At 45.8% G+C, this 18,262-nt stretch overlaps 10 protein-coding genes across 10 annotated transcripts; 6 read left to right on the plus strand and 4 right to left on the minus strand. All coding sequences in view use genetic code 12, as the record gives it.

The window, feature by feature from the left end:
• Positions 1–855: 855 nt before the first annotated feature.
• On the plus strand, positions 856–1,572 carry MCM1 (transcription factor; the record flags this gene model as incomplete). The annotated part of the gene is made up of 1 exon (XM_002615508.1): positions 856–1,572. The coding sequence occupies one exon, from the start codon at positions 856–858 to the stop codon at positions 1,570–1,572; it is 717 nt and encodes a 238-aa protein (XP_002615554.1).
• A 946-nt stretch (positions 1,573–2,518) lies between these two features.
• FOB63_003376 (uncharacterized protein) lies at positions 2,519–4,255 on the plus strand (the record flags this gene model as incomplete). Its single annotated transcript, XM_002615507.2, has 1 exon — positions 2,519–4,255. One exon carries the CDS (start codon positions 2,519–2,521, stop codon positions 4,253–4,255), a length of 1,737 nt encoding a protein of 578 aa, XP_002615553.2.
• Positions 4,256–5,388: 1,133 nt separating this feature from the next.
• Positions 5,389–5,973, plus strand: MET28 (Met28p; the record flags this gene model as incomplete). Its single annotated transcript, XM_002615505.1, has 1 exon — positions 5,389–5,973. The coding sequence occupies one exon, from the start codon at positions 5,389–5,391 to the stop codon at positions 5,971–5,973; it is 585 nt and encodes a 194-aa protein (XP_002615551.1).
• A 1,645-nt stretch (positions 5,974–7,618) lies between these two features.
• On the plus strand, positions 7,619–12,460 carry RIM15 (protein kinase; the record flags this gene model as incomplete). The annotated part of the gene is made up of 1 exon (XM_002615504.2): positions 7,619–12,460. The coding sequence occupies one exon, from the start codon at positions 7,619–7,621 to the stop codon at positions 12,458–12,460; it is 4,842 nt and encodes a 1,613-aa protein (XP_002615550.2).
• Positions 12,461–12,485: 25 nt separating this feature from the next.
• On the minus strand, positions 12,486–13,337 carry REX2 (Rex2p; the record flags this gene model as incomplete). Its single annotated transcript, XM_002615503.2, has 1 exon — positions 12,486–13,337. One exon carries the CDS (start codon positions 13,335–13,337, stop codon positions 12,486–12,488), a length of 852 nt encoding a protein of 283 aa, XP_002615549.2.
• A 300-nt stretch (positions 13,338–13,637) lies between these two features.
• On the plus strand, positions 13,638–14,153 carry FOB63_003380 (uncharacterized protein; the record flags this gene model as incomplete). Its single annotated transcript, XM_002615502.2, has 1 exon — positions 13,638–14,153. One exon carries the CDS (start codon positions 13,638–13,640, stop codon positions 14,151–14,153), a length of 516 nt encoding a protein of 171 aa, XP_002615548.1.
• Positions 14,154–14,237: 84 nt separating this feature from the next.
• Positions 14,238–14,543, minus strand: ACB1 (long-chain fatty acid transporter; the record flags this gene model as incomplete). Its single annotated transcript, XM_066102318.1, has 2 exons — positions 14,238–14,471; positions 14,517–14,543. The coding sequence occupies 2 exons, from the start codon at positions 14,541–14,543 to the stop codon at positions 14,238–14,240; spliced, it is 261 nt and encodes an 86-aa protein (XP_065958339.1).
• A 599-nt stretch (positions 14,544–15,142) lies between these two features.
• Positions 15,143–15,691, plus strand: FOB63_003382 (uncharacterized protein; the record flags this gene model as incomplete). Its single annotated transcript, XM_002615501.2, has 1 exon — positions 15,143–15,691. One exon carries the CDS (start codon positions 15,143–15,145, stop codon positions 15,689–15,691), a length of 549 nt encoding a protein of 182 aa, XP_002615547.1.
• Positions 15,692–15,822: 131 nt separating this feature from the next.
• Positions 15,823–17,475, minus strand: RTF1 (Rtf1p; the record flags this gene model as incomplete). The annotated part of the gene is made up of 1 exon (XM_002615500.2): positions 15,823–17,475. The coding sequence occupies one exon, from the start codon at positions 17,473–17,475 to the stop codon at positions 15,823–15,825; it is 1,653 nt and encodes a 550-aa protein (XP_002615546.2).
• Positions 17,476–17,801: 326 nt separating this feature from the next.
• On the minus strand, positions 17,802–18,155 carry FOB63_003384 (60S ribosomal protein L34; the record flags this gene model as incomplete). Its single annotated transcript, XM_066102319.1, has 1 exon — positions 17,802–18,155. The coding sequence occupies one exon, from the start codon at positions 18,153–18,155 to the stop codon at positions 17,802–17,804; it is 354 nt and encodes a 117-aa protein (XP_065958340.1).
• Positions 18,156–18,262: the final 107 nt, after the last annotated feature.

Below are 18,262 nucleotides of genomic sequence, written 5' to 3' on the forward strand. Positions count from 1 at the left end.
GATTTCAATACTAGCATCAAAGAAGCACAATGATATGGGCTCAAAGGCTCAAATACCCTACAAGCACTAATCCAGCGCTGCTACTAGACAATGGGAGGCACAGTGAACAATAATTTTAGACACACTCGATCTTATCGTATCCGCTTACATGTTATGGCCTTTGAAGCCGCTTGTCTATCAGTGATGCACGTGCGCATACTGTGGAGATATCATATGTCGAACATTTACGGTACAAGCGAGAGGCTCGGATTCAGTGCTTTTTGGTCAGTCTGCGAGTCAGACGTACAGAATATCCACATAGACACATCTCACCACGCCTTTCATAGAAGTAATTTTCATTTACATGTGTTCTGTCACGCTTATCTGTTTACACGGTGATAGTAGTCGTAACTTTGAGCACGCGGGCGTGCGCAGCCCAAACCTCCAAAAGGGGTTAAAATTTCAATCCCAAAATTTGTTTTGAGACACCTAAAGTAAGGCTTCTAAACACACAACAAGGTACGTTTCTTCCATCTCGTTTGGGAAACAATTTTGCTTTTGCATACACCAGCCACGGCCCATTGGACATTTCCATGTTCGTTCAAGCTGTTTTCTTTCCCCTCAATTTGTACATGGCGGGATTCTGGACTTGAGAATTTACCCAATTGGGCACGCCAGCTTTCCTAATAGGGACGATGCATTGGTGCTCATCTTAAATCCACCATCAACAAAAGAACTTTCGAGAACTGAAACAGGTCATTGCTGTTTCATCAAAGGCATTGGAGGTTTTAGTGTTGTTGACGGCGGATGGCGCCCCTTGTGGTTGTTTTCCTTTTTTTTTTTGTTGTTGTTTTTTTTTACTAACACTCACCAGCAATGTCGGAGGTGACAGACTCTGCCAAATTGGAAAGTAACGAAGACGTTATGGGTGCCCCAGGCGCACAGTTCAGTCGTGGTTCAGTCAGCGGTGTGGGCGGCGACGACGACGAGGATGACGAACCATCGGGAGGTAAACAACAAAAGGAAAGAAGAAAAATCGAAATCAAATTCATCCAAGACAAGTCGCGCAGACACATCACATTTTCCAAGAGAAAGGCCGGTATCATGAAGAAGGCATACGAGTTGTCTGTGTTGACCGGTACGCAGGTGTTGTTGTTGGTTGTGAGCGAGACCGGACTTGTTTACACCTTCACCACCCCCAAGTTGCAGCCGCTCGTGACCAAGTCCGAGGGTAAGAACTTGATCCAGGCGTGCTTGAACGCTCCTGAAGAAGGTTTGGGTGACGACCAGGGCGACCAGAGCGACGGAAACTCGCAAGACTCCCCGGACCAAAGCCCAGCGCAGCCTCAGCCTCAGGCCGTGCCACACCCACAGGTGCCAGCACAGCACCAACATCAGGCGGCGGCCCACCAGCAGCAGCAACAACAACAACAGTTGCCGCCAGCACACATGCCACACGGCATGCCGTACCAGGGTCAGGGCCATCCACAGGGAGGGTTACCTATGCCGCAGGCGGGCGGGTACAACGATCCTTACCAGTTTTTCGGCAACATGCCTAACGGGAACATGCCCAACCCGCAGCAGTACCAGTAGATTGTTGTTTGATTTTGTTTCGTGAATTCAGTGGCTGGTGACAGCCAGGAGACCAGAGGGCGGTTTTGGACTGTCGGCGGCGCCGGCTTGGGCCCTACAAACATCTGGCCCATGTTCAAATACACATTAATTGTTGTCTACCTTTGCTACAATGTAGTTTTCACCTTGTCTATTCGCTTGGCTTATCTCCCTTCGTATCCATGTTTATTGTGCCATTTCCTCGGCGTTCGGTACAGTTTGCAATTTCCTTTCGCGGCCCAGCGTGCATAACAGTGCAGCCATTGTGACAATTAGTGTGCCTTGTAGAAAACGGTTACACGTCTACCGACCCGCGTCGGCTTCTCCATTAGCCTTCTGTTGCAGCTGACACCACATTTTGCGTCCAGGACATGCTTCATGTGCCGATTCTCTGGCCCATCTTCTCTTTGCTACCCCAGATATAAGATAAAGGTTTCGCGCAGCAACCCGCAGATGTAGACGCACAAGAAATCTAGACGCTTTGCTAGGCCCTAAACTACCAGCCGCGAATTTCAGCTCCTGCTGCTCCAAATCGACAAAATACGTAATACCCACGTTTACCAAGGCATTCGACTCCCCATGTCAGCCTTTTTTTTTCTGTATCCCTTCCGTGATTTGGGGCAAGTCACACCTCTTTCGCTTCTCTCCTCCCATTGCCCCACAAGTCAGATGATTGAGGGGTCGTGCATACAAGGACGGGTGCAGCATGTCTCTGCAGGATGATCAGGGTCTGGTCATCACATATTTTGTGCAGAGTATAAATATAGTGGTGTCGTTTTTCTTTCCCATTCGGCATCTTTATACATCCTTCCCCTCAGGGCAAAGCTCTTTAGATTATCAATTTTTAGCTTCCTTTGTGTTTAGTGGCACTTCCGCATCGAGTGCAAAAGAGTGCACAGCCTTTCCCTTTCCTTCTCTGCCTGACACCATGTATGGCCAATCTCCTCCGCCAGGCTCCCATGTTCTAAATTCCATGCCGTCTGCCAGTCTGCCTGGGTTCTATCCCAACCTGAACAGTGGCGGTGCGAGCCCCCCTGGCGCGTATAACAACTATACTGCTGTGGATCCAAACGGCCGCCGAAGCTCCGTCCATGAAACAAATAACATCTGGGCGTCACCCTCCACTAACCGCCAGCGCCGCTTCTCGGTTGATTTCTCCATTTTGGCTCCTGAACGGGGGCCCAGCGTGCACTCAGACCCCTTTTCCGTGCCATTGGCTGCACGCACCACCAATATTCCAGCGAGTGCCGCATTTCCTCAGAGTTCTTTCTTTGCTACCCCTTCTGAGCGGTGGGATATGCAGAGGCGTACGCGGGAGCAGCCGGCTGCTCATCCGGGCGGGCTTTTGGGAGAACCAAACTTTTTGCCTCATATCGAGCCGGGCGAGCTCTTGGCTCCGCCCGAATTTCGGGGTCGTCACTCGACAGGTGACATTTTTGGCCCTCGGCAGCATCCTATGGGCTGGAACCGTCCTTCATGGGCAGCTGAATTACACCACGGTATCTCTGAAAGTTCCGATCGTCCGGTAGATCCCACCCGAGTAGATTATGCACCAGAGTATGCGCCTGAACAATCGCTGTTGCAAGCGGCGCACGCAAAAGAAAAGGCCAAAGAGCCGTACCAAATTCCTCCAGCAGTTCTCGAGTACTTTTCGGCAGACCCGCATAATCGGGTCAAGGTTACAGCCGAGTACTTGGAAAAGCGGTTTTTCGACGAGGAAAAATACTTGGACAGTCTGTACCAGCTTCCAAAATTCCCTCTGGGCAGCGCATCGCACGAGCACCAATTGGTTTTGGTGGCTTTCAAAGCCGGGCGTGTTGACGTGTTCCATTTGCCCGAGCATCCCAATCTCAAGTCTTTGCAAGTGGGCGATTTGGTGATCGTGGAGGCGGACAGGGGCAAGGATCTCGGTCGCATTGTCAAGTTCAATGTGTCAATTGACGAGGCCCGCCTCTTGAAGCTTTTGGAGTACTTGGTACAACAAGCAGCGTTGAATGAACACTCGCTTGATGATCTTTCAGTCAAACTGCTTCATCACATGGGGGGCCATGGACCACACCAAAACCATGCTGCTGGATGCGCTCCTCCTACGCTTCATGCTCCCAAAGCTATCTTGGCTTTGGCCCAACAGAGTGAGATCCAGCAGATTTTGAATAAGAAACAGGACGAAGAAAAAGCATGCCGGCTTTGTTTGTCCAAAATTGCCAATGCAACCAGTTCGCAAGATGAGGTACTGCTGGCATCTTCGGAGTTGAAGAACATGCGTTTGGTGGATGCGGAGTACCAGTTCGATCGGCGTAAGCTTATTTTCTACTACTCCACAACCAAGCGAATTGATTTCAGAGACTTGGTGCGCGAGCTCTTCCGCATCTACAAGACAAGAATCTGGATGTGTGCTGTGAGCGGAACACCTTATTCTGCTCGGAAAGCTAGAAGACAGAACAAGGGTCTGTCCCACAACGAAGAAAAAAACAATAGTGTGCCAGGTCTCGAGAACAATGATGTCGGCCGTTTTCCAGAATTTGGCGCGTCCCATAATGGTGCCAAAGTGAACGTGCCACGTGAGTTTCATGCCATCAGAGAACTGTCATCTTCAGATGATATGGCTTTGGATGGTGGAGAATCACTTGTATTAAAGTCATTGGTTGATACGTTAGACCGGTAATAAGCAGGGCTTGTTAAACAAAAATTATTATTTTTTTAAAGAAAAAAGAGAGAAAGAATACTCAAGGGTTGGGTATTTCCTTGTCAATTCTATTAGACGTTCGGATTAGAGCAATGGGCTCGGACACTTGAAAAAACGCAGGCATTTGCTTGCTACGGTTGGAATACGGAATGGGATAATCAACAGTTTGTTTTCATGTTTATTTTTTTTATCATGTTGTGGAAACCCAGTATGGTTGGCTTTAGAGTAATTTCAAACACATGAACAATTCGGGTAGTTTTTTTTTTTTCTTCTTTTTGTAGAGCATGCAACTGAAGATGGATCGACGTAATAACGCCGGTAATACGTATGGTGATAGGATTTAAGCTTTAAGTGCACATATGTTTGGTTCAATTATGCCACGGAACGATATCGCTCTTCAAATTGATTTACTGGGAAACAAGAGAAGCTCCCATTTGGAGAAAAGTAACTTAAGCTTCTGATGCATACCTCGTTGTGTCTATGACCCGTTTCTTATCACACTATAACATTAACGCCAATAAATCTGCAGTTCAATAGACGAGCAGTATCATCTGTATCTAAATGCGTCATTTTGTCTACTTGACGTGTTTTTTATTTAGGCATTCATCATCCACCAAAACGAATAACATGCTATCCTCCGCACATAAATAGAAAGGAGTATTTAATTGCTATGACATCAGAAGTTTCTACGCATTGGAATTACCTATCCCAAGCAACATGAAGTTTAGCATCTTTCCAACCAATAGTCCATTTAAATGTAGCAGGTTGAAGATGGCTCAATTGTAAGGTAGGCATCTCATGCATCTTCTTAGTAAGCTAGTTTGCATACTCACTTTGAAGCAGTAGTCCTCGGGAACAAATTGCTATTTCGGGTATAACCGAGAAGAATACTGCATATTGTCCATGCATAAGAGCGTTTCAGGATAAAGTAGGCGGGTCGTGCGTCACCCACCGATATCCGAGCAGAAGCAAGAAAAAATAATCAAGCTGGTGACTAATCAATATAAGGAAACCTGTATAAGCGCGCCGGTAGCGGAGGAAAATTTTCCCTCTTATAAGACTAACACGTTTCTTCATACGCTATTGCGCAATCGTCTTCTACAACAATAGCCATGAACTTCCAACCCACGGATTATTTGTCCAACGTTAATCTTGACTTTGGGTCCAACTTCTCGCCCGTTGAAGAGCCCATAAGTAGTACCGACTTGGACTTGTTCACCCAGTCAGATTTCTTCGACTTGGATGTTTTCTCCAATGGATTCAGCGCCCCTAACAAAAGCCATCAGGCGAAAGTGAAGATTGAAGATGATGCTGGCCGGCTCGACATGGTTTCTCCCGTTATGGTTTCGCCGCCTGTGGCTGAGCCAAGCCAGTCTATGGAAGAAAACGCTGCTTCTGCTAAACCAGGCGACTTGAACGAAATCAAGAGAAGAAGAAACACAGCTGCCAGTGCAAGATTCAGAATCAAGAAGAAGTTGAAGGAAAAGCAAATGGAAGAACAAACCAGACAACTACAAGACAAGTTGAGCACGCTAGAGAAGAAGTTGAAGACTTTGGAAATGGAGAACAAGTGCTTGAAAAAATTGATTTTGGAAAAGAACGAAAAGAAGAACTGTGACTTGCTAGAGAGTATCAAAAAGCGGTCGCTAGGCGAGTCTGGCCAGGACGAGTCTTCCGGTTTCACGTTTACCAACTAAACATGGAATCCATTAGCATCGATTAAAATCCAACTTTTAACGACTTTACGACAAAACACGCGGACGGATCCAACTCCGTTCAGCAAAGACTAATGTGTGCCCGGCGAGGCCGATTCAATTCTTCAACATATGCCCCGTAAGGGATTGTCGTTTCCAACAAACGGCCTTAATATTATAAAGAGTATGGTTAGTTTGTAGTTTTCATTACATTTTGAGCAGGAGAGTGTGTGAGTATTGAGTCATGAGTATTGAGTCATGAGTAGAGTAGACGAATCCAAAGTATGCTTAACTGAATGAAACTACATGTTATGCACTTTGTGTCTTGCAGTCCTATAAGCTCGAATTTTTCCAACAGATCTATTAGCAATTTTTACTTGTCAGAATTCAGGGATCTGCTGTTCTTCTCTTGTATGATCGGCTGGATTTTCAGAATTTGCACGGCTGCTCAAGTATTTTTTAGTGCAAGAGCGATTCGATTTTCTTCGGTGTATTTGTGAAGGGACAAAACGAACATTTTCATACATACTTTTTGAAGCCAAATGTATTGAATGATTGCCTTCGAAATTCTATTTCCCCACTACAATCCATTTGTATCGTCTTTGCTTTTGGTGTATTCTTGTAGATTGCCGCTAATTGTATAATTTTAATACCAGAAAGGCACTTTGACCATGAAAGGTAGAGAGGTGAAGAAAACCATCAACTAATAATCCTCGTTACATGCAAAAAAAAAAAAAAAAAAATCAAATTGACAGTAGCCATGCTTAGCAGTTGATATTTGGGCCAATAAAGGTTTCATGTAAGCTCGCGGTTGAGCTTTGCCGTGAAGTAAAAAATCCTTGCAGAACACCTTCATTATATGCTTCGATCATGACAGCAACTAGAGCCAAAGGTAGACAGACAAAATCGCATCAAACTACAACAAGTGAAGAGATCAAAGGGATTTTTACCCGACAAGCAAACCAGTTCGATAATTTGTTGAGAGACCAGGAGAATTCAACTAGACGACGGAAGCATTGTCATTTAAATCACACTACTTCTTTTTCCTTTTTTCTCTCCTCTATTTTCTATTTTCTAATTTCTTGCTTGAACAGCATGTGGCTTCAATGTCAGCTTCTATATGTCCAGTGTCTTACATCTTCACAGAACCTCTTCCTCATTAACATCTTTCTACTGACTTCACACCATGTCACGTCTGCCTTATCTCCACTCGTCTTTCTCCAATTTCGTACTCTGGTAGGGCCTGCCCAATAAGACTTGGCCAAAGGAACGCAAAGCGCATGGTGCAGAAAATATCGCCGCCTTGACATGGCCTGCATCATTGCTGATCGTATTCTAAATATGCCATTAAATCCCCCACGTCTTCTTATTTCTTGTCGCTTCTCTCACATCTCGCCTTCTCTTGACTATTTCATTTCGCTGCCGTTTACATCCCCTCTGTTAATCATTGATATACTCCTCTTCTTTGCCTCTCCTTTTCTCGCTCGCCTAGACCTGCTTAGTCTTGCCTCATGTATCTGGGCGATTTGGGCGCGCATTATGGTCTCCGCTTCCGGTTACTCCACAATAGTAGGCACTAGCACCTGTCATAAAAAGAGCACACTTGAAAAGTGCAAACCACAACTCGGCCGCAGCTGGCGATACTAAGATGGACTCTAAAACGCCCAGGCCGTTCCACGTGCCCACATTCAACGCGCCAGAGCAGCATCTACGGGACTTGGACCGGTCTGTATCTCCGTGCGAGATTCCCAACGCCACCTCTTTGGCAGAGGACCGGAAAAATGCCAAGCCAGGCTCGGTCTTGGTGCCGCTTGAGAAGGAGCAGGTTGACTTGCGCGAGGCGTCTGCGGACAGTCTGACGGTGGTGATGGAACTCGATCTAGATTGCAATCTACGGTATATCAGTAGTAACTGGGAAAACATGGTGGGCACCTCGGTCAAGAAAATCTTGAACAAGCCCATCAGCAACATTTTGATCGGCAGCTCGGAGGCTGACTTGCGAGTGTTCAGCGATGCCATGGCGCAGATGATGTGTGACAATGCTTCGTATAAGGTGAAGTTTGTGACGGCCACAAACGACAGAAACGAAGCATGTGACGATCTGGATCCCGAAGAACAACAACAGGGCGGAGAAGCTTCTGATCAAGCAATGTCCGAACAGAAATGCGAAGACCATACGATAGAGGAGTCCAATCGAGACGCAGAAACCTCTGGCCTGACGGCAGGATCCAATGGAGGACATTCGCCCCCTTCCTCATTGAGCTCACGGGTTTCCAACAATGGTGGAATCATCGAGCTAGAGGCTCAAGGTATCTTGATTAACGACCCTAACACTCGCTTACCCACGCATTCCATCTGGACCGTCCGGCCTTTTGTGCGTATCGACTTAGAGCTCACTATCCCGCCGGCGTTGGTCGACCTTCTTGGCTTTGGCTCAGAAATTTTTGAGGGCTACTTGCTCAATTTACGAGAGGCGGGGATCATTGACGAAAACTCGGTTCCCGAACCCAAAACTGTGTTATGTCGTATCTGTGAAACAAACATTCCCGCGTGGTTTATCGAGAAACACAGCGACTTGTGCCTCTTGGAACACAAGGTCAAAGAAGACTTACAGCTTGCGCATGACCTTATTGCCGACCAGCGTGACTTAGTTTTCAAAATCTCCGAAAGTTTGTGGCTCCAACAGTACGACTCACACAGTGGGTCATCCTCCCCCTGCTCTTCTACAAGCTCCTTGTCATCTTCTCCAAGCTCAAACAAAGTTTTTCACACATATAAGGATCTCCCTTTACCCTGTATGTCCCCTGACATCGGCTTGATACGAAACATGTCAAAGACGCCAGAACAGCCGTACTTCCAATCCTCCAAGAAGTTCCCCTTTGGCATTTTGCAGAAACTTATCGAGTACTGTGACGAGGCGCTTCTAATAAACCCTGCCGATAAACTGGAAGAGACAGGTGAGCTTCTGTTCTCACCTAAAACTGAGCACGCTATCGGTGTGATGATGAATTGGAAACCTCTCGAAACCTCTGATCCGGCAATAAACGCCATTGTTGAGGATGTCCAGCGCCTTGTGGTAGATAAGGTTGATATTTTGACAAGACTTATTTCCATTGACCAATACTCAGACAAGATAAAACAGGAAGTGGACGAATTGGTCCTACAGTCTGTTAAGGAAACGGTGGCCAAGATCAGAGAGAAAACTCGCGAGCAAGAAAATCCTGATCTGATACATCGAACCCTGCTCACAGGTCCAGGTAGCCTGAAGTCGGTGTTCTCTTTGGAAGAAACTGTTACTCCAAATCTACAGAATAGCGATGTCATGGCGATTTCAGATCCAGTTTCGCCAAATGAGCTGTCCCTGGAGGTGAAGTTGCATTCACCGCAGCCTTCAAGGATCAGAAGCCCAACCTCTAAAATGCTAGGAGACACTTACTTTAGGGACTCAGGGGCAAAATCTCCTTTCCGCTCAATCACCCCTAGAGATCTTCTCCGAGAACGACCGGTGGATTTGTCTCGGTCCAACTCCTCTTTATCCCCCAGCTCGTCTTACCCTGGACTCAAGGCAGTAGTCGACTCTTTGAATGACTTAGAATTAGCTAAGACGCCTGAAGACCCTTTGAAATCGGGCTCATCATTGTCCTCTCCTCGAAAACACTTGTCTCCTGTTCCTTATGTCGAGCGACAGAGCCTTTCGACGCTTCAGAAAAATGTCACCACTCGTCTTGATCTGCCACCTTTAATTTCAGGAAGTCGGGAAAATTCCCTTGCTCAGCCTTTCGTTTCCCGCCCACTGGTATCTGATCTGTCGTCATTTTGTTTGACTCCGAACACGGAAAGATTAACTAATCCATTAGTTCTGGAGAATTCGCCTAATCAACTTACATCCACTAATCTGCAATCCTCTAACAGCCCTGCATTCCGTGTTGCAACACCTTCGGCTCCAGCGAGGAGCTCTTTCACTTCGAGCTCCAAACCCCCTTTATCGCCTTTGCTTGTTTCACAAACTCCAACTATGAAACCTAGTTCTGGAGGGACCAAGGATTACGAGATCATCAAGGCTATTAGTAAGGGTGCGTTCGGGTCCGTCTTTTTGGCCAAAAGGAGGTTAACTGGCGATTATGTTGCTATAAAGTGTCTCAAGAAAAGAGTTATGATTGCCAAGAATCAGGTTTTCAACGTACGATCTGAAAGAGCAGTTATGATGAGACAAACGGATTCTCCCTACATTGCTCAACTTTACAGCACCTTCCAAACGAAAGATTACCTTTACTTGGTCATGGAATACTTGAATGGAGGTGATTGCGCTACCCTACTAAAAATGTTAGGCACATTGGAAGATAAATGGGCGAAGCGGTACATTGCAGAGGTAGTCGTTGGGATTAGTGATTTGCATAAACGAGGCATTATCCATCGTGATTTGAAACCTGATAATCTTTTGATTGATAGTTCAGGCCATTTAAAATTGACTGACTTTGGTCTCTCTAGAGTCGGTGTCATTGGTCGTCACACTTCGCAACACAGAAAAAGCAGTGCTTCCGAACAGGCAATTGAAATTTTCAGAAGAAGTTTGCATAACAATTCGATCCAAAGTCCTTTGGCCGCGATGGATTCCCCAGAGCTTTTGCCTCTCAATCACAAACGGAACCTGTCAGTCACTCCGTTTTCGCTATCGCCTACCACGGAACATCTCAAATTGCAGACAGGACCTGTGACATCTGAAACTGCCCCTTCATTTCTATCCACGAAAAAGAGATCTGGATCTCTCTTGCGTGGTGCTAACAGCACGAGATCTGGTTCTAACAGTAGCAGTATAGACTCGCCTAATCTTCATCCAGTTCTACCCAGAACGTCTTCTGAATCTTCTTTCGCGATCGTTGATGACGACTACCAACAGGGTTCATATCCTAGTGATCCTCCTATCAGCTCTTTGGCACTTTTCGATCCTGATCAAGAAAATTCGAATGTGAAGCTGTTCGTGGGAACCCCTGATTATTTAGCACCGGAGATAATTTCGGGTGAGGCACAAGGCGAATATTCAGATTGGTGGTCTATTGGGTGTATCTTGTTTGAGTTTTTGTTCGGGTATCCGCCTTTCCATGCAGATACTCCAGAAAAGGTATTCAGAAATATTCTCAAAGGCGAAATCGATTGGCCTCCTTTAGAGGAAAAGGAGATGAGAAAGTATTGTTCCGTTGAGGCTGAAGATTTGATCAAGAAATTATTGAATATGGATTTCGAGCACAGACTTGGTTATAATGGTGCAGACGAAATTATGAGGCATCCATACTTTAAAGGGGTCAATTGGGATACATTGTACCTGGAAGTTCCGGACTCTTTTATACCTGTAGTGGATGATCCAGAGTCCACTGACTACTTTGATTTACGAGGAGCAGACATTTCCCAATTTCCTAAAGATGATTCTGATGAAGAACCATTGCCTCCTCAATCAGCTAAGGATCTAGGATCCCCAGCCCTCAGCTACAATCCAGGGCCAATTTCCAATCACCTTTCCTTACCGTCTTCACCAATGGTCACTCGAAAGGAGCGAAGAGGAAGCAAGTTGGCTGATCCAAGTGAATTTGGATCATTCCACTTCCGTAACTTGAATGTATTGGAGAAAGCGAATAAGGATGTCATCAATAGATTGAAGTCACAGCATTTGGAGCACCGCAACAGCTTCTCATCATCATCGTCTGATGGCACGCCAATCGGAAATTCTAAGTCGAGGGGACTGTCAATTTCATCGACCGTTATTAATCCAGGAAGCCCCTTTAAACGGCCGGTGTCCCCTAATACCAGCACGATTTCTCCTGCAAAGGAAAAAGCAGGAGGAGTTAGCTCGAAGAGGAATAGTGCAGGTGCAGTGGACTGTGTTGACTCCCCTAAACCCAGACTACTGACGCATTCTCTTTCCAAGCAAGTGATACAGCGAAACTTAAGCGAGCTGTATCAGTCACCGTCGAGTTCCGATACTGAAGATTCGTCTTCTGCATTAATGAGAATAAAACGAAGGCGTGATAACTTGAGGCGTTTCGGCAGTACCAGTAGTATTGGTTCAGTTCCTTTATCAGCCACCAATTCTTCGAAGGGCCCCCAGTACGAATTAGATGTGCTATACTGTGAACCCATCCCCATTGTGAGACATTCTGTTGCAAAAATGTTGGAAAAATGTGGATGTGTCGTCTTGGGAGTAGCTGATGGAGATGATTTGATTCGAAGAGCTACTAGCAAGGTCAAATTTGATTTCATATTTACGGCATTGAAGCTTCCAAAAGTTGATGCGATAGATGCAGTGAAGTTGATCAAATACACAAGTGGGATCAACAGCACAACGCCAATTATTGCTATTACTGGTTTTGCCAAAGATGCCATTGAGCTGGGCAATTTTGATGATGTATTAGAAAAGCCCTTGGATATTGAAGTCATAAGGAACTCGATTGCGAAGTTCCAACTTGACAATGTTGCTGTCGAATCTGACCCTGAATAAATATTATACAAGACCCAATGCATACTTATTGAGTGTTTGTTTCCTTACCCGTAGCAGAAGCTTCTTCTTCGATTGTGTCAGTCGTGGATTTCTCCACTACTTTGGTTTCTTCTTCTTTCGTCTCTTGCTTTGACACTTCTTGTTTTTCCTCTGTTTTGGTAGCATCCTCCGCAATATCCAATTTTATTCTTTTCACTGGAGCATCTTCTCTTTGCGGCACAGACACACCTTCGGGTATGTCACTTCTAAGATAATTGTCTTGATACCACTTTAACTGGTTGATACTTTCCAAGATGTCAGATTTGGCGGTATGGTTACCCTTCTTTCTTGGAAAACATTTCATGAGAGCCGGGTTGTGGCGGAATCCAACCTCCATGATTGAAGAAACGTCCACTAACCGATAATGCAAGTGGTCAATCACTTGAGGAAACTCTTTCATCATGAAGAACTTGTCCATATGCACCGAGTTTCCGGCCAAAAGAGACGTTCTTGGTTCTGGAATATAAAACTGAATATAATCGAGAAGTTCTTGTTGGACCTTGGCCAAAGTCTGCTGCGGGTTGGCTAAAACCTTTGCCGTAAGACCTGATTTACCATGTTGGTTCACACACCACTCGTTCATGTTGTCCAACACTTTCTTTGGCACATAAACGGTACTCTCATAACCCTTCTCGTCAATAATGTTCAAATTTCCGTCCGTAATAATGCAGCAGATTTCAATGATGTGATCTTTAGCGATATCAAGTCCTGTCATTTCACAGTCTATCCACACAAGAGGTTTGTACAACGCAGTAGAGTATCTTCTCTTTTTTGGAATGGCCTCAACGACCGCAGGGGCCTTTCTTTTGAGGATTCGATTTGTCAAGAATTGGAACATTAGACGGTAAAGAAAGATGTCTTGAGTTTATGAAATGTCTGCAGGAGAGCAGAGGTTTTTAGTTTTGATGATATGGGTCATCAGCTCCCAATACTTAGTATACTGTAGTTTTTGATTGAAAACGAAAAGAAAATGTGTTGATTATTGCTTCCGATATTCTTTTCTTCGGTATTACTCGTTTTTGAATTTTTTTTAGCAAAAATGATCTTTGGGGTAAAGTATTGGTTTTCGCATCGAAGTGGTGTTTATGAGCATAATGCGCAGACGCATACTTAACTACCTCCCTACTACTACTACACCATGAATAAAAGGGACAAGTTTTACTTTGCGTATTTCCTCTTGCATATTCCCATCACTCTTCTCATCGACTCATGTCTTGTGATTCCTCGGGAGTATCGGTTAGACATCCAGAATCAATTGGCTGATTTCCATATCAGCACAAATAAGGACTTTTTGCTTGCAGACCCACCCCTTTGGCTTCAGATTTTCGGAGTCTTCGAGCTCTTCTTCCAGTTGCCCTTTTTTGCTGTCGGAGCATGTGGCTTATGGCAGCAGTGGCGTTCTATCTACGTGGGATTAACCGTATATGGATTTAATGCGTTTTTGACCACCTTGGTGTGTTTGGTTTACATTGAGGCCGAAGGCGTCTCGAACGGGCTCAGCAACAACGAGGTCGTTTCATTGAGTGGAATGTACACGCCCTATCTTCTTATTCCATTGGTGATGATGATCGATTGCGGCGTCAGGCTGATGAGTTACATCAGTGAAGCCCAGCAGGCGGAGGAAGAGGAATTGAGTGAGAAAAAAACCATCTAGCACGATCAAGTGCAAAGGAAAAGATGGTCAAGTCGTTTCTCTACAGATACTGCTACGGCAAACATACAATTTCGTATGAACAATCTAGTTGTACTTAGCAATCAACTCATCGGCGAGCTCAATGTACTGCTGTTCGGCATCGGCTTGCGAGGTGCCCTTCAAGTCCTCCCAAGATTGCCACTTGTACTTGCCTTTCAAGTCAAACATTCCTGGCTTTGGAGTGTCGTTGTCGCCGGTTGTAGCTTGCTTGTACAAACCATACAACTTCAACAATTCGTCATCGGAAGGGCGTTTGGTCAAGTTTGAGACAGCGTCGGCCTGGCGTTAGTAATTGCGAACAAACAAAGAGCGGAAATAACATACTTTAGCGGTGAATTCGGCAGAAACCATTTTTGGATTGTAGAAGTAAGAATGCGGAGACAAGTCAAACGAAGGGCAAAGTAACCCAGTGCGGAAATCACGTGGCGCACACCGAAGTTTACATTGTTGGGCTAAGAGAAGGGCAACTTGAACGCATGGGAGGTACTGGTCTGGCTCAGACCACCCAGGCTGGCGTTACGACAATGGCCACCAGTCAATGTGTTCGCATAGACAGTATAACCGTAATAAGGAAGCATTCGCGTATCAGAGGAAAACGCTTGTAACACAGAAGTTTTCTCCGTCGGGGATATGTCCCGTTTTGGTTTTTCGAGGGCAAAGGCGTGCGCATTAATTATGTTTCTAATCAGCGGAAATAAAGCTTCTTTTGCATCGCCGCGTGCGTAGGGTAAACGGCCCTAGACGGAAGCAACGGCGTTAGCCTGCACACAAACGCGGCGCCCTGACAAATCACGGTGATATTCCGAAAGTGTTCGGATGCGTCTTACCTCAGCGGCTTCGGCTTCTGACGGATTTAGACCCTGTCCGTTTACATATATATTCACTCGCCACCCCAGTTTTCTAATGCATGTAATAACGACTTTACTTACTTATCTTCAGCCTCACGCACAATGACTATGTTACACTCTAAAGACGCATCCAGTCTTGACAAAATGTACTACACTTCCGACTCGGATGGCAGACTTCTGTTTGTCCTGAGCAACGACAGCAAGAACACAAAGAAGACAAACTTCTTATCTCGCTTCACTTCCAAGCTCACAAATTGTCGCAGCAATGACAGGAAGACCAAAGCTAAAGAATTTTCGAACCAGGCCGAGCCGAAAGAAAGCGCGCGGGCCGTTTCGGAATTTGCGCATAGAAGCCTCCGTGCCGAGGCTTTCCAAAAACCGGCTCATTACTCGCCCGACTCGGTCGAACTCGATTTCGAAGACTCGTTCATGCTAGAGCCGGCTTTGCACTTGGACCACTCTGACGTTTCGACGCTTTCGTCTCTGGAGTCGATCCAGTCTTTCCACGCACGCTTACCTCCGTGCGACATATATTATGACGATGAGGCTTCAGTGTTTCTTGATAAGAACTCGCTAGAGTTTTCTGAGATGTATGACAAGGAACAGGAGCGGCTCGAGCTCCGACTCCAGATCTTGCGCGAGCTCTACTAAGTATCTCGGTTAACTCTCTGGTTACTGTCACACGTGAGTTAGCTTTTGGTTGACACCATCGTCTTGTATATACGGGTTTAATTTATTTGGTTATTGGTTACTTTTGTTCGTAGAGTGTCTTGGCATATTGATTATAGAGCAGGCACAAAGTCAATGTCCACTTGTGCGATGAGGCGGTCGAAATTGCCGAGCTCACGATATGTAGAGGAGGCAATCTTGGCTTCTTGCTCATTTTTCTCTGCCATCATCGTCTCGTAGTTGGCACGCGCGTCTTGCAACGCCTTTTGGTTTTCTTCGTTCACCAACTCCTGGTAGAATATTCTAGTGGTGGTTTTCAACCGCAGGAATGGATCACCTTCGTCTAACTCACCCGTTTTGCGCAAATGGGATGATTTCAATTCAGCTTTCCGGATGTTGGTCTGGTTCAACTTCCGGTTCCGTTCGTTCACTTTAGACATGTCATTCATTGACCCGGCCGACGTCCGTTCGGTGTCCTTGTACAAAATATCTTCCAACTTCCGCAAACGGTCTGAAAGCTCCTTAACACGAGCAACGTCACCCTCTTGCTTCGCCACTTTCAATTCGTCCCTCACACGAGATTTTTGGTACACTGCATCGAAGGAGCTGATACCGCCTTGCATTTTTTGCTTCTTTGTCACCATGTCGTCGATGTCCTTGTTTGAAAGTCCGCTGTTCATTAATTGGTGTAACTGTTCGGCCTTTTCGTTGATATCGTCCACGTAAGGCACATCCTCGTTGGTCTTGTTCAACTCTTGCACATATCTCTCAAACTCTTCCGGCGTAATGTCTGCGTCACTGAACACAGAGAGCGGGAACTCTTTCGTTTGCGACTTGTTTTGGCTGACTACCAAGTAGAAATCTGTTTTGGTGTCGCCCAATCTGTACTGTTTATGAGGATGGCTCACCAACTCTTCAATCTGAACCACTCTGTACAACGGCCGGCGCGTTCTTCTGTCCATTCCAACGTTGATTTTGCCAAAAGTCTTCGAAATCACATCGCCAAATTGACGGTAGTAAAGATACTTGCTTAGAAAGCTGCGGCCGATACGGATGCGATTGAAATGTTCCACGCCTGCCCTTTCAAAGCTCCGAGGCTTGAATTTGGACAGACCGCTGCCCCAAACAACCTCATCTTCATAACCATCATCGTATTCACCTTCGAGATCTTCGTCTTCAGCGAAGGCCTCATTGTCATCCTCTTCGTCCTCCTCATAATCATCAGCCGCTTTCCTGCTTTTCTGCTCTCTTTGCTTTCTCAACTCGCTCAACTTGTCCAGCTTCGAGCCTTTAGAACCCGAAGTCGCGGCTTTCCGGCTGCTGGATCTGGTTTTCTTCTCTACACCAGCCAGTTTCTGCTGCTTCATCCGCTGCTGCAAATACTTCTTTTCATTGTATCTGTCCATCTCTTGAGAACGCTCGAAAAGCGTCTGTTCTCTTTCAATTTCGTCCATCTCGAGCAAATGTTCTCGGTCAGCCTCATCTCGGTACTTTCCTTCCAACGGGTATGGATTTATCAAGTCATCTTCGTCTCCGTCATCGTCATCTTCAGCGTCCATGTCGACATCATTGTATTCTTCTTCTTCATCCTCGAAACCTTCGTCTTCTTTATCGTCTTCTTCATCTTCATCAGCTTTATCGTCCACGGAAGCTTGTCGACTTTCTTCTTCTGCCTTGACTCTTTTTAATGGAACATCCAGCATTTCATCATCAGAGCCAGAATCAGCGCCAGCAAGCGCCAACAAATCATCCTCGATATCAGACATGCTTCTTTAATTGTGTTTGTATACGGAAGAAGAGTTGTGAAGGATCGACAGCGGCTGCATGCAGGTTGCTATATTGGGGACAAGTAACGGCTCGAACAACTTAGTGAAGAAAAAGTACATTAAACGGTCAAGAAGACGAAAAAAGCGAAAACAGAAGCAGGATTAATCTACTAACGGTACTAACAGTAGTAACAGAACCGTATCGTGCATTTAGAAATTATTGTACAGAGTTGGAGAAAGTCCACATGCTTCGCTGAGGTCTACGGCAGTTATCTCTATGCATGTATTAAGAATGAGCAAGTCGTAGCGTCGTGGAAGCAAATGGTTTATTTCTGGGCCTTCTTTTCCTTTTCTTGTTGGTCCTTCAACACTCTCTTGACGATCTTTTGCTCCTCAATCAAGAAGGCTCTAACGATTCTCTCCTTGACACAGTTGGCGCATCTGGAACCACCGTAGGCTCTTTGCACGGTCTTGTGGGTCTTGGACACTTGGGCGTATTGTCTTGGTCTCAAAGAAGAGATACCTGGCAACTGGCTGCCACAGTCACCGCATTTGACCTTGGAAGCTTGCTTCTTGACGTGTTGAGCAACCAACTTTCCGCCTGGGGTCTTGACAACCTTGATCTTGTTGGATCTGGTGTTGTATGGAGTTTGTCTTCTGTATGTGACACGTTGAGCCATAGTTAGTGAGTAGTTGAAAAAGTGGATTGAATTTTTTCTGCCGCGATGAAGTAATTGGAGAGGCACAAGCCCTCAGGGCCCGCACACACTAGAGGATTACACGCGCA

This window comes from Clavispora lusitaniae, assembly GCF_014636115.1.
Source record: "Clavispora lusitaniae strain FDAARGOS_655 chromosome Unknown tig00000105_pilon, whole genome shotgun sequence".
Classification (NCBI taxonomy): Eukaryota; Fungi; Ascomycota; class Pichiomycetes; order Serinales; family Metschnikowiaceae; genus Clavispora; species Clavispora lusitaniae.